Source organism: Homalodisca vitripennis, chromosome 5 (genome assembly GCF_021130785.1).
Source record: "Homalodisca vitripennis isolate AUS2020 chromosome 5, UT_GWSS_2.1, whole genome shotgun sequence".
Classification (NCBI taxonomy): domain Eukaryota; kingdom Metazoa; phylum Arthropoda; class Insecta; order Hemiptera; family Cicadellidae; genus Homalodisca; species Homalodisca vitripennis.
In genome coordinates this window covers 50,298,744-50,313,790 of record NC_060211.1, presented here as the reverse complement: position 1 = coordinate 50,313,790, position 15,047 = coordinate 50,298,744, and the positions used below count along the sequence as shown (strand labels likewise).

Genomic DNA, 15,047 nt, shown 5'->3' with positions numbered 1-15,047 from the left:
TTAAATTTCCCTCCAAATAGTTCTGTTAATGTCTGATAGATCGGGCGATCGTCTTCACTTGTGTGCTAAGAGTGTTTAACAACGGTCTACGTTTAGAGTTTTCAAAAGTTTTATAAATATCCTACAGATCGCAGTTGTATGTCGAAGTTGAAAAATCATTCATATGAGTTTACTCTCTGCTTTTTAGCGCTTCTGATTGGGTGTTTTCCTCAGTTGTTATTATAATACTTTTGAGGTTAGTGACACAACTAAACGACGCAGACGTACATGTTGGTGGGTTTAGTCTAGACAATGGCCCGGATGTTGCAATCGATTCGCCCGAGCCGCTTTGTTTAGACTATGATTCAGACATCATCCCTGCCACGCCGTAACCTTGCTCGCGTATTATCGTTCCTACATGACGGATACCCCAGCAGGCCCATGTTCCATCTGAACGAATACCTTCGCAGCTGAATTTTCTAGTATACAATAGCGAGCGATACAGTGTGGCGCACCATTGCTGTTCGTGCGGCCGCTGACCATGAATGTTATGTTTACATACATAATATAAAATTTATATGCTTGTAACAATTTTGTCTTGTAAGGTTTCAAGATTATGGAGTTTCTAAATCTGTGTGTGTGTGTGTGTAAAAGTGTTCCGATTGTATTAACCTGCCAACATGGATAGTTATTGTCCCACCAGTGTAGGCCTACTGTTAATTAAACATCTCAACTAATAGTCATCTTCAGTTAGACATTTAGAGATGACGCCTACATATGTAATCTACCTTCGTTCCGACTAGGCCTGAAGGAATATTTTTTATTTATATGCTTAAAAAAAGTACATGTGGCAATTGCTTATTTGCAATTTCCTGTATAGAAAAACTCTATGTCTGATTGTTTGGGATGTAAATATGTTTTTTATAGACAGTCTTTTACATGTAAATTATCAAAAATTCTGAGAGACAGTTATTCAATTCAATCACAATATTTCTCATAAAAGAAATATCTTGAATAATATCAAACATAGTAGCTATTTTTAATTACAACTGATTCCAGAATCAAATTCAGGTATCAAAAACAAATATTTTTTATCAGCGTATCCGTAATTACAATGAATAAATTACAAAATTATACTGCCTTTCCATTTGTGTCACACTCATTTCAATCACAACTCAACAACCTGAAAGCGTTTATTCAATTAATTTGCAACAAAATGTGTATGATATTTTGTTGTTTTAGAACCTGTACTTATTGCAAAGTCAAATATAATTCTGGACGTAAAACCCTGGGATGATGAGACTGACATGAAAAAAATGGAAGTAGAAGTCAGGAAGGTTACTACGGATGGCTTGATTTGGGGAGCATGTAAGTATTTTCATTTCTAATATATGTTTATTAATACATAATTGAATTTAGTATCATTCTTTCTGTTCATTGTTTCTGATCATGATTTAGTTACAAAAATCCTTCTCTTACTAATTGAATTTGATTCTGTGTAATTTGATGCATAATCCTCTAGAATTTGTAATTTTACACAAATAATAGAAGGATAAACAGACTTATTAGAGCTTATGATCCTCAAATACCTATGGTACTGCTTAAGTATTATGTTATATACAATGATCAATGATTCACACAAAGTACTTAGAATCGGTCAGTGTTTCTTAGTTTAGTACCAATATATTATGTTTTTTTTCGAACAAACATTTAAATGTATTTCACAATATTAATTGTTTTTCTAAAGTAACAAGCTAAAAGTTACAATAAAAAACTTTTATTATCTTTCAGAGTAATAGTTGCAAATGGATTATTATTTTATAGTTTTGAACGTGAAATTTGAGTTATATTGCCTGTTTGCTGTGACATGTTTAAAACCAAGTTTGTCTGTTTGATTGAATACCTTATCTACAACTGATAAACATTCCCTTCTAATCCATCACAGTAGTTCAGTGGATAACGTCTCTGACTGTTAACCTGGAGGTTTCAAGTTCAAATCCCAACTGCAGGCAAATATTTTTGCTTTATAAATTTTACTGTGATAATTTTTTTTAGAGTTTTATTTGTATTTTATTGGATTGACAAAACAAATAGAGTTTATTTTGACAATAACATATTTTATTTGTTTTAAATTGTTTTAACAGGACTAACTTGACTTGTGTGTTTCATTTTTTATTATTTTATTATTTGTGTACAGTGTTTAGTGTCTGTGTAATGGATCAAAGTTGTGTAAATGACTGTTAGAGTGTGTGGCAGGTATGCAAAAAGTGCAGCCATATTTTTGCACTGGTACTTGTAAAAAATGGATTCATTTTAAATGTATTGGTTTGACATATTTCAACAATTAAAAATATGACAGATGAAGAGATAGGGATATGGTTTGTGTCCATTGTGCAGTGAAGCTGAACTGAATGGTTCTAATATGAATAATAAAAATGAAGATGATGATTTTAATCTTTCCCTTTCATTGGCTACGGAATTAGGTAGTGCCATCCTCCAAGAAAATGAAAACTTGAAGCAGGAGTTGCACGAAGTAAAAAATCAAAGTCTACATATGAACTAGAGTTGGAGGATAAAATTCAACAAATAGAAGAAGAAATGAAAATAATATTAAAAACTCATAGTGATAAGGCAAATGAAATGGATGTAACAATAAAATCTCTTGAAAGAAAATTAAAATTGGAAAAACAGCTAAGGGAAGAACTTATAACACAATTAGAACAGGAAAAAAACACTGCTACCCTGATCAATAAAGACTCTGCCCTAGACTCTCCCCAAAATACTGTAATAAAAATCTCCAAATTTTCAAACGCAAATTATTATTCAGGAGCTGAATTCTTGTAAACAGGAAATTGTGAACTTGAATACTGTCATCACAGTGTTAGAACAAAACAAAAGGACGTTAGAGAATAATTTGACTGAATTAAAAGCCCAAAATTCAAGGTGTATGCACTGTTTTCCAGTTTTTCAGGATGCCCAATGTAATAACAGAAGAATTTTCTAAAAAGCCTATCCAACAAGATAACACAGCTTTTCAGACACAGTGCAGTAATCAATTTGGGGTTTTATTGCCTGTTGATGTAAATACTCCTAAATCAATCCTCAATAAAAATTGTAGTAAAAACAATAAAACTAGAAAAACAATACTGACTAGGCCAACATCTCCTGAGATCCCAATCCCTCTACAGCCTCAAATAATAATCAATAACAGCCCTTCACATCCCTCCACTGCAATAATAAATGAATCCTGCAAGGCTCATCATAAGATTTTGTTGTGTGCCGACAGCCATGGACGTGATTTGACTTGGAACTTAAAATAAATTGATTAAGATACATCAAACAAACAGTAGGTTTTTTGTAGCCCCCAGTGGTAGAGCCAAGCAAATTCTTAATCCAATAAACATTCAAGGGGAAAAACTGGACGAAAAAGACATTTTGGTGGTGTTTTTGTGGTACTAATGACGTCTCAAGGAATGAGGCAAATGAAGCAATAAATATAATCAAAGACACACTTGAAGAACATTCAAATCAAATCAAAATATAATACTATTAAATATTCCACAATCGATATGATTTAGTGCAATGGTCATTGTGTCAATGAAGAAGTTAAGAGGACTAATGGTATTCTACAAGAAATAAGTGATCAGTATAATAATGTCAAGTTGGTGAATGTACATGATGCTGACAGAAAACTTCATACTCGCCACGGTCTGCATTTCAATCATAAGGGAAAACTGTGGCTTGCAGACAAAAATTTGGGAGGCAGCTAAGACTTTTTGTGACACTGGCTGAAGCTTCCCGGAGCCAGTATCCCAACCAACCCGGATGGTGTGCAGAGGGATACCGAGCACGCAGCTACAGGAGGAGACAACAGCATCGGTGAAGAAGAGGCAGCCACAGTGTCGGGAAACTCCACATCAATAATTCTAGATCCGTTAAAGTAGCATATGTTTGATAATAAATGCAAATTTTTCAATGTTTTTCCATCTAAATGTTCAGTCAATTAGGAAGAAAATTGAAATGTTAGAACTTTTATTAGAATCACTAAATTGTAGTATTTTTAACACTAAATGAACACTGGCTAGTCGTAGAAGAAAGTCAGCTTTTTGTTCCTCAAGGGTATAGTCTTGCAAACATTTATTGTAGAAAACCGCCATTAACTAGAGGAGGGTGTAGTATTTTTGTAAAAAATGGATTGGATTACCAACCTATTGATTTGGAAAAAATTTTGTATTGATACTGTGTTTGAAGTAACTGCAGTTTTATTGAGTAAGACCAACATTATTGTAGCAACAATATATCGCACACCAGGTTTAGACTCGCTTGCTTTCTGTCCTCTTTAGATAGTTGTGTTGGTTTCCTGTACAAAAAGTACCCTTCCAGACATATTATTATTTCAGGAGATTTTAACATTGATATTTTAAAAGATGATTTTAAATACTACAAACTTTCTCAATACATTACGCTCTTTAAATTTATACTGTTTAAATCATGAACCTACAAGAAATGTAGCTTGTCTTGATAACATTGTTACCAATATGTTTAAAAATGATATAGAAATGTCAGATCATCGAGCCTCATATCTCTGATCACTCTGGTATTTTAGCAGTCTTCCCACGACTTTATGGGTAATGATCCAAACAAAACAAACATATTTCAAGCGAATGAGGGACTTAACTCCCAAAGCAATAAGAAACTTTAGAATGGTGCTAAGTGAGGTTGACTGGAATTTCTTAAAAACATACTAATAGAGTTGATTTAGCTTTTAATGATTTTATTAACTTTTGACAACTTCTTTTGAAGAAATGCTGCATGATAAAGAAAATAAAAGTAGATTTAAATAAAAATATATGTAAGAATAAGTGGTTTTACACCTGAGCTGAGGTCATATAGAGATTATGTTATGTATTTGTATGATTGCTATAAGAATAATAAAGGTCTTGCTGAAGAAAATTTATATAAAGATGCATATTTAAATGCTAAAAGATGTTATAAAGTAAAAATAAAACAAGCCAAGTTAGAATCTCATGAAAAATTATATTCTTAGTTCTAAAAATAAGTGTAAAGCTGCTTGGAATGTTATTAGATTAGAAGCTAATTTAAGACCTGCAAATCAGGAAACAAAAATTGATTCAGAAATTTTTAATGACTATTTTATTAACTCTGTAACAATATCAAATGTAAATAATGTTAGCGAGTAACTGTAATATAGCTGCCATCCAGTTTTTAAATAGGTATATATCTGACATGAATATTGAGAATAACGTTTTCCACTGGAAGCAGATTCCTTCAAAGAGATGTGCTCAAGTATGTTTCTAAATTTGAGTTCATCACAAAGTGAAGATGTTTATGGTTTCTCCAACAAAGTAGTCAAGGAAAATAATAGATATTATTCTAGAGCCCTTAACACTTCTTTTTAACATGATGCTTGAGCAGAGTGTTTTTCCAGATACTCTTAAAGTTGTCAAAGTTGTACCTATTTTTAAGAAAGGAGATAAATTGTGCCCCTCTACTAACTATCGCCCGATATCATTAGTTTCCTATATTTGGTAAGGTCTTTGAGTGCTGTATAAAAGACCAACTGTACAATTACTTTGCTGAGGGAGAACTACTAAGTAAGGAGCAGTTTGGTTTTTTACCTGGTAAAAACACTATCAAAAGCAGTTGAATCAGTTGTTGAAAAAATCTTAAGAAGTTTTGAATGTAAAGATATATTATCAGCCACTTTAATTGACTTGTCGAAAGCTTTCGATAGTATATCTCATGATCTGCTTTTTAAAAAAAACTTCATTGTTTACGGTATACAGGGTAAAGAATTGAATTTAATGACCTCTTATCTAAGTAATAGGAAGCAAATGGTAGCTCAAGGTTCTGACGTATCAAAGCTCAAATTAGTTCAAATGGGTGTCCCTCAGGGCTCTCGGTCCTGGGGCCTTTTTTGTTTATTGTAGCTATAAATGATTTTGCTTTTAGTGTACCCTGTATGTCCGTTTTATATGCGGATGATACAACTTTACTCAATTCTGGTAAAGACCTGATTAGCTTAGACTTGGTGCAAGGTAATGCAATGAGGGTAGCTTGTGATTGGTTTTAGAGCAAATTTCTTAAATGTAAACAATAGTAAAACAGAGAATATTTATTTCAGTTTAAGAACTGCTGTAACAAGTGGAAGTAAATCAGTTAAACTTTAGGGGTACATTTGGATGACAGGCTTAGTTGGGATACTCATACAAGTAGTCTATGTACAAAGCTATCTAGGGTAACATACTTATTACGTAAATTAAGTTTATGTGTAAGTAGAGAAAATGTTAATAACATCATATTTTGCCTTTTTTCACTCACTCTTGTTATATGGAATACTTCTTTGTGGTAATATTAGTGGAGCCCAAAGAGTTTTTTTTTGTGGCAAAAGCAAGCTCTAAGATTGATTAAGAATGTGAAGGGTAGGGAATCTTGTCCGCCCAATTTTCAAAGAGTTCTCCATAATGACAGTACCATCTATGTATATATATTGTTGCTTAATGAGAGTTAAAGAAAATCTAGACAAATATGAGGTGCGTCAAGACATCCATAATTATAATACAAGAGCTAAATATATGTTAAATTTAATACCAGAAAGACTTGAAAAAATTTAAAAAAAGTCACTGCTTTATGGAGGTGCAGTTTAATAAATTACCTGATAGTGCATGGACAACGAGTCTAAATAAATTTAAAACAGTTCTTAAGAATTGGTTTAAAGGTTGCACCTTTTTACTCTGTGGATGAATTCTTAGTCTGTGATACAAGTACCATAATTTTCTGATAGTCTGTTTTAAATGGTCTGATACATCTTTTTAACTATAAATGTTGTTTTAAATTTGTACTGTTTTATATGTTAGTTTTAATTGTACCAGTTTGAAATCTTTTAATTTAAGCTCAGCATTCTAGTCAAACTATTTTAATTTGTTATATTCATTTTTCAATGTAAATTTTGTGATAAATTATTCATTTGTGTTTCCTATTTGTAAGTATTTGAATTTTAGCACTGGTGAATATTTATTATGCAATTTTTTTTTTATATAGTTTTAGAAAGTAAACCACTTATGTATAAACTTACTACAGAAAAACATTACTTGTTACTGTGTTATAACCACCATAGAACTTTAATAGATTATATAATATATTTATATTGTCTGACAAATGTCTATTGTACCTGTGTGTATTTAACGACAATAAATCTTCTTGATTCTTATACATAATACGTTCATTTCACACAAAAGAATTGTTTACCATTTCAATCAATAAATAGTACTAAAAATATAGAAAACCAAAATGAAACCAATATGGAAAAAAATATTTAGTAACTAAATACAATTCAAGTTTGTAAAACAAAAGATATATAGGTCATTGTTATTTTGACTATATTCTGTTTTGCACACAGTACATTACACAGTACAAAAGATCCGAAAATCTAAGATTTCCAATTCACACTGTGTCGAAACATTGCTTTCACAATGAAATTCTTTACAAATTTAAAGGCTTGCTGTAGTTTCTGTTAAACCAAATCAGTTGACTGAAGATGGCCATCTACAGTGAGAACCGGAAAACTTGATTTTAGTATTGACAAAGGCTGGATAAGTCTAAGATTATATGGTCCTAGCCTATTGTCTTAACCCCTTCACGGTTTTTGACATTATATCACGCATTGTTATATTGTTTGTTTTATTCTGTTATCTGTCTTATTATTGCACAAGAAGAATGTCTATGACAGTTGTGCATCGTACAACCAGTTCTGGCATTTTCTACCAGATGTCAGCACTTCTTTAGTCCTCGTGTCATGGGTGTTTGCACCTTGATGAGTTCGCTGTAGTGTTGCACTGTGCAGATAGCTACTGCGTGTTGTTTTAGTTCTAGTGTTTATTGTATCATGGAAATATCCGACACACAAATATACGATTGGTTTCGTTTATGTAATGATGACACAAACACGGATAGTTAAAATGACTTAGTGGACAATATATATAAAAAAATACAACAATTTGAGAAAAGACACTAAAAATATCTTTTTTTCATAAAGAAAGTATATTTAAACTCTACATACTGTAAAAAAAAACAGCATAAAATTAAGCAAAACGACATAGTTTAAGGTACAGAAAGGTGTCCTTTAAGGGGTTAATGGCAACAAATTATTTTTTAAATAGTAACTTAACAATCTTGTAGTAAAGTAATTACATAAATGAGTTAAATGCAATCTTTTTTCAATCTGTTTCAGCCAAACTCGTTCCTCTAGCATATGGTATCCATAAACTCCAAATATCCTGTGTTGTTGAAGATGATAAAGTATCTGTAGACTGGTTACAAGAGCAGTTAGAGGCAATAGAAGATTTTGTAAGTAGTTTTATACTCATATTGAACTATTTATAGTATTAGTAAAGTAATGGAAAACACGTTTTGGAACACATTGACTTTTTCATTAAGTAAGAGCTTAATCTGGGTTACTGTGCAATTCTAGAATAAGTCTCTTTGACCTCAATCTCCTTTGTCATTGATACCTTCATCCCATACTACATTATAATGGATCAATTTTGAACTTCCCACTAATTTACCAACCAAACTTTAGAACCATTATTACTGTTGTTCTGTGGGAGTTGCATTATATCTTAGTTCAGCTTCTTAAAAAATTTCAATGAGCATGTTTATTCCGTTCTGCAATGAATTATTTAATGTAGTATTCATTGAAAAGAAATAAGACTTATGTATTTGTTTTAATTTAATATGTTTTAATGTTATCTCGCATGAGAAAAATTATAAAATATTTTAAGCATCATCAATTTAGTTTTTAAATAAAATGCATTAAGTTGAAAGATATTGACCCACCTACATTCAAATATTTTGTATGTTCCACTCTTAAAACAGAAAGAGTGGAACTTTATTTTTACATAAGAATACAATTGATTGTTTTGTTATATTTTTATGGTATAGACTCATCTAAACACATTTTCTCGTAACAAAGTTAGTCTTGCACATTTACATTTATATAACACAACAAACTGATCTTATCAACTTCCAGCAAAGCCTGTTCTATTTAAATTTGAATTAATTTAAAGCTGGGTCTCACACCAACTTTGTACTGAACTAATACACACACATAATTATATATTATACCTGACCAAAATAATCTCAGATGCTAAAAGTGAAGATTAACCCATGACAGCAAACCTGTTAGTACCTGTTGTAACAGGTATAAGAGGATTTGTGTTGTTTGTTAGCTCATTAAGAATGCTGGATGTTTGTGCATTTGATTAGCGCTATAGATTGCCTCTTGTGTGCTAGATGTACTGTTAGTTTGTAGGAGATCAGGTGTTTGATAACACAGAAGTTGTTCTGAACGAAGAAAATAATATTAGTTGAACACTCCAATTTTTAAGAAAGGAGATGGTAACTTTTCAATGGCCAGCGCTTTTTACTGATGTATATAAACAGATTACATGTTTATGTGGATAGTGAAATAAACTATTAACAACCTTAATAATTGCTTAGAATTGCATCAAGAGATTCAATTCAAGATATGTTGTGTTTGATAATTCCATTTTAATTAGAGTGAACACTCAAATTTGTAAATCATCATAGTACTGTATTTAGTTAGGATCTTTTTATTAATACTCACTTTAAAAAAAATTAATCTCAAATTTCAATGTCTTTTGTTAAAGGTTCAAAGTGTAGACATAGCAGCATTCAACAAGGTCTAATGAATCAACTGTTTACAACTCTCCCACTCCAAGGTTCTACATTACAGAAGATTTGTCTTGCACTCTAACAAATTGTACTACAGCAGTTTAAAATTACCTGGTGTTATTATAACCGTTCCACATTAATGTATTTAGCCTGTATTTTTGCTAATGATTCATGTGCAATTCCAATAAATTATAAATGACATGATATAAACCTTTATTTAATTTATAGCCCTCTAACTTCAATAAGGGAAGTTTTATACATAATGGGTAGTATTTTTAATCTTTGGGCGAGTGGGCTATTTCTAGCTTGTAAAGTTCATTGTACAAGAAGACAATGCAGGCTATACGTAGCCCATGGTAGTAAATGGTGCTACCATCTAAAGAATCACAAGTTAAAAAATCAGGAAAGAAGATGACTTAGGTAATGTAGTTGAAAAATATAAATTTTTGTAAATCTCCTAAGATAAAGGTTTTTTTTTTTGAATTTAAGAAAACTGGGGATAAAACAGGTAGCAACAATTTTCTACACATTTTCCAATTCCATATGACAAACATGCTGTTGGATCATTGACCAAACCATCTCTTTATTGTCATCCTCTTTTTTTTTTCAAAATTTGGTTTTAATTTTACTCTGTGTCACCCTCACAATTTGTAAATACAGTCAAACCTCCATATAACGAACCTCAATATAACAAATTCCTTGATATAACGATTTTTTTAAATCCCCTAGAAGTCTCCATAAGAATCAATACAAATTTCACCTCTACATAACGAATAAAGCATGCTCACAACCTTCATATAACGAATTTTTAGAAATACTGGATGTACACGGTATAGTGAATTTTTCATTGTTAGAACCTCTTTTAGCGAAATTCACCTCTATATAACGAATGTTCCACGACTGCACCTTGTTATAACGAACGTAAACAAACGTCGCAACGGTAACAAAGGACAACAAACAAACAATCGTTTCTCGACATGAAAGCTTGTCTTGACATGAAAGCTTAGTTACAGCCACTCCGGTATGAACTGCTAGACGAGTTTATTCAGTTGTTGTGGAAAGTTTGGATTGTGCGGTGCTTCGGAATTAAGTTACAGTAGTTTAGTGACGATGGACGCCAATAACAAAAAGAAACGGCGCGCTATAAGCGTAGAGTGTAAACTAAAAATTATCAAATGCGTTGAAGACAATCCGACAAAAAAATTGGACATCGCGAAACAATTCAGCATTTCTCCCAGCACTTTAGCTACAATTTGAAAAAAGAAAGAGAAGTTTGATGACGGAAGTGTACTGTGTTCCAAAATCAGAAAGATAAGATCGTTTGAGCTGAAGGACGTAGAGGAGTGTGTCGTTAAATGGTTGAAGCAGTGCAGAGACAAAAATATTGCAATAAGTGGACCTATACTTCAAGAAAAAGCCCAACAGTTTGCTTTTGAACTGGGACACGAGAACTTCCGAGCAAGCAATGGATGGTTGCAAAACTTTAAAAAACGAAATGAACTTATTTTTCGAAAAGTGTGCAGTGAAAGTGCAAAAGTCGATGAAGGTGTTTGTACTGAGTGGAAAGATAATCTTCCCGAGCTAACCGAGGGATATGCACCAGAAAACATCTATAATGCAGATGAAACTGGATTGTTTTTCCGAAGTTGTAAAATAAATTATAGAAAAGAGGTCGTACAACAGTTCCTTAGAGACATACGTTTACCTTCAAATATAAATGTCTTGAACGCCATGTGGATGATCCCAAAAGCGTGGAGTAAAGTTACAGAAACTACAATTTGTAATAGTTTCAAGAAGAGTGGATTCCCTGTCACAACTCAGGAGGACAATGCAGACCAGCCTCCTACACAAGAAATCGACACTGCAGAGGGTTGGGAAACAGTTAAAGAAGCATTAGAACTAGAGAAGGATGCAGAGTTCGAGGACTTTGTTACTTTTGATGACGACGTGGCTGTATGTGGGGAGTTGACGGACGCTGACATCATTTCTTCTGTGACCTCTGTTCCAGATGAAAATGTGGCTGCAGAAGATGACGATAACGATGAACCAGATTGTGTAATGCCTGACCCGAATTTAAAAGAGGCTCGTGAAGCCACTGGTGTTCTAAAGTGTTTTTTTCTTAAAAAGGGTGGTTTGAGTGAAAGTATGGTAAAATCTATAACTGAATTGGATTGCTCATTGGATATTATCAACGTCACATCACGTAAGCAGACTACTATTACTGACTTTTTCTCTAACAAACAGGGCGAAAACAGATTCAATAATGATGCCATCGAAACACAAAATGTAGATTAAGGCCATTTAAACTTTAACAATCTATAATTTTTAGTTTAGTAATACTGTACAGAATGAGTACTGTATTTTTTACTATCTGTAGCGTAAGATTTTTAAGTTTTGTTCAGGTCATGTTTGATTTTCAATTTTCTTTTAATGTGTTTTCAAAGTACATAGCTACTGTATTACAGTTTTTCTGTTTACATACTGTATTCTTAATAAAAAAGTTTCATTGTTCCAAATTAAATGCATTTTTATTTCGTTTTACACACTATTTACCCGTAAATATAGTACAGCATACGATTTCACGAACAAGCCAATGGTCTGTGAACCTCGATGTAGCGAAATTGTACCTAACCTAACCTCAATATAACGAACCTCATTATAACAAAAACTCGATATAACGAATTTTCTGTCCGGTCCCTTGAGGTTCGTTATATTGAGGTTTGACTGTAGTAATAAGGCAGGGTTCTAATCTACAACCATCCTCATCAGGAAGCACACATTATTTGTTTCTTAAAAGTGTTTTAACTTGTGAATTGTCCATACCCTGCATCATGTACAGATTCAGGCCAACTAACACCAGCACTAGTGAATATTTCTTTTAGAGCTGCTTTACCTTTGTGATTAATTTATTCACCTTCATGATATATATAATAAATTCAAGTCTAGAGATGAAATCTCAAGATATACTGATACATTCACATTATTGCCCATTAAATTGCATTTCATATCAGTGTTTCAAGACAAATGTATATACCAAGTCGCCAAAATGATTTTGGGTCTGTTGGGCTAAATGTGTTAATATTTTATTTTACTCTGTGATTACAAATCACATGTTAAAATCTCTTATGAGTATACTGTGTACAGAATATTTATTCTGCAATGTTCTTGTTGCTGTCATGGTTGCACATAAGACCAATGTATAAATATTCACTAATGCTCCCATGGAGTGACATGCACCATAATAAAACTCTTCATATAGAAATTAAGCTTCATGCACAATTTCAAGTCTGTAGGTCAGTTCATTTCCAACCAAGTTCAGCCCAACGAATGATAGGTTTCGCTAACGCTCAGCGAATGACAGCACACATCCACGAGCTTCTTCATTTGCATCTAAGAATTTATCTACAGCCAATGTAGATTATTTCTTCCAAACAGTTTATGTTTAAAATTATGAAATACTGTGGGTAAATATGGATTGTGTAATGTTTAACAGCTTTAACATGCACATGTGCCAAAGGACGTGACAATAGGATAAAATCAACTAAATTTAACAAGTCTGCACACTTAATATAATACTAGAATATACTTATTATTTCAATAAGTATATCTACTTTCAAGTAGAAGTTAGATTTTTATGAATACCCATTTTCTTCTGTGTGAAGTAAATAAAGCAAAATAAAATAATTATAATATAAATTATACTTCATAAGTAAATGGTTTTCTAAACTGAAGAATTGCCTTCATATTTTGCCAGTATAAGCATATCCTTTTTTATTTTAGCTACTTAGCAGTACTAGCAATCAGTTGTGATGTAAACCATTCTTTTGCTCTAGACTAGTAAATAGTTGTATCTGGGCTACCAGGACCCTTTTATTCCAAAACAATATTTAAAAGTGATAAAATAGACACCAATATCTTTTAGCTACATTAATCCTATTCTCATGGCTGTGTACAATGTTACTATTGAACAAAAGTGTGTGTAACTACTGTACGAGTACAAGTTGCACAAAAATATTTGTGTACACTGAGATGTACACAAATATTTTGACAATTACACTACTTCACATGAAGTTTTAATACAAATAACATTTAATGCATTAAAACACTTGTGAAGTAGCCTATTGTCAAAAATATTCCTTATCAATGTAATTTCTTAGAAATTTTATTTTATTTTTTGATCACACCATTGTGCAAGTTAATTTTAATAAATCCTTCAGTGTTGGCAAGATCAACTGTTCTCTGAATCAGTTTTTTAGATCTCTGCTCATATCTGGCCAAGTTGATCATAGTTTACTGAAGATATTATATAAAATATTTTTAAAATGTAAATATAAACTAATTTCTTTGTTTGATGTAAACTCTTCGGTTGTAAATTAATTGTATCTTATTTAAAATTTTCTATAATCTTAATAACAATAAACACCAATCAACCAAGCATATTGACTAATGTTTGTGTGTTTTTTATTACTTTTATACCAAGTATCTAAATGTCAAATGAGCATTGATTATACAATTTATTCTCGTATTTAGTTTCTGTAACTTATCATTTGATCCATTAACCAGTGGGGAAATCAGTGACTTATATGGGTTGCGCGAGCCTCACCAAAATGTTTAATTTTTTAATAAGTTAATAATTAAAAACATTTAACAATACACTCTACATCTTTATTCATTACAGTTTGACTTTGACATAAAGTAGTTAGTGTACTACTATGAGTCAATAGAACAAGTAATATAAATCAAGAATTTGATTATACAACATATACATGGATATAAATAGCCTTAACTTAGTAATGGGACAAACACCACAGAATAATTGTAGATTAATTTAAAAATCCTTTAATAATACAAAATAAATATAAATAAAACTGAAGTCTACTAAGGCACATTATTAACACTATATCTTTTCAGAGACAATTGTTTTTTACAAGATTTAAGCTAACTGAATCCTACAAATGAGGCAGAAGGTGTAAATGTAGTTGACACATCAGGAAGATCATAAGCCAACATGTCGGCCTCGTAGCTTTTCTCATTCGAGTGTAGCTCAGTAAATACTATAGGAAAATATTGAACTCGTCCACTTGACCATCCCTGAAACAATTCAGATCCTTAACTCAATAAATTTATATTAATAACTACTGAAAAGGCAGTTTTAGTGCTCCAGCACCTCGTTGTGATGAAAACAATTTCTGGAAACCAGATAATAGTAAACCGATAAGTTTCTTTGGCTAAATTCTTATATAATACAATAATGTGTATTTCTCGTTCACTCTGATCTACTCTAAACTTATATAACATCTTGCTCTCGCATAATGATCATAATCTTAACTAGTTCCATGATTAAACCTACTCAG

The 15,047-nt window shown here is 32.0% G+C and overlaps 2 protein-coding genes across 10 annotated transcripts in view; one reads left to right on the top strand and one right to left on the bottom strand.

The window, feature by feature from the left end:
• LOC124362152 (probable elongation factor 1-delta) overlaps positions 1 to 9,899 on the top strand; it is a 40,026-nt gene extending 30,127 nt beyond the window's left edge. For all 5 annotated transcript variants that reach the window (XM_046816392.1, XM_046816389.1, XM_046816393.1 and 2 more), the window contains 3 exons: positions 1,222 to 1,347; positions 8,231 to 8,346; positions 9,669 to 9,899. In XM_046816392.1, coding sequence (XP_046672348.1) covers positions 1,222 to 1,347; positions 8,231 to 8,346; positions 9,669 to 9,707 — 281 coding nt within the window. In that variant the 3' untranslated portion in view covers positions 9,708 to 9,899. The remainder of the gene's footprint in view (positions 1 to 1,221; positions 1,348 to 8,230; positions 8,347 to 9,668) is intronic.
• Positions 9,900 to 14,516: 4,617 nt separating this feature from the next.
• LOC124362150 (aladin-like) overlaps positions 14,517 to 15,047 on the bottom strand; it is a 38,701-nt gene continuing 38,170 nt past the window's right edge. For all 5 annotated transcript variants that reach the window (XM_046816385.1, XM_046816388.1, XM_046816386.1 and 2 more), the window contains one exon: positions 14,517 to 14,784. In XM_046816385.1, the coding sequence (XP_046672341.1) occupies positions 14,632 to 14,784 (153 nt within the window). In that variant the 3' untranslated portion in view covers positions 14,517 to 14,631. The remainder of the gene's footprint in view (positions 14,785 to 15,047) is intronic.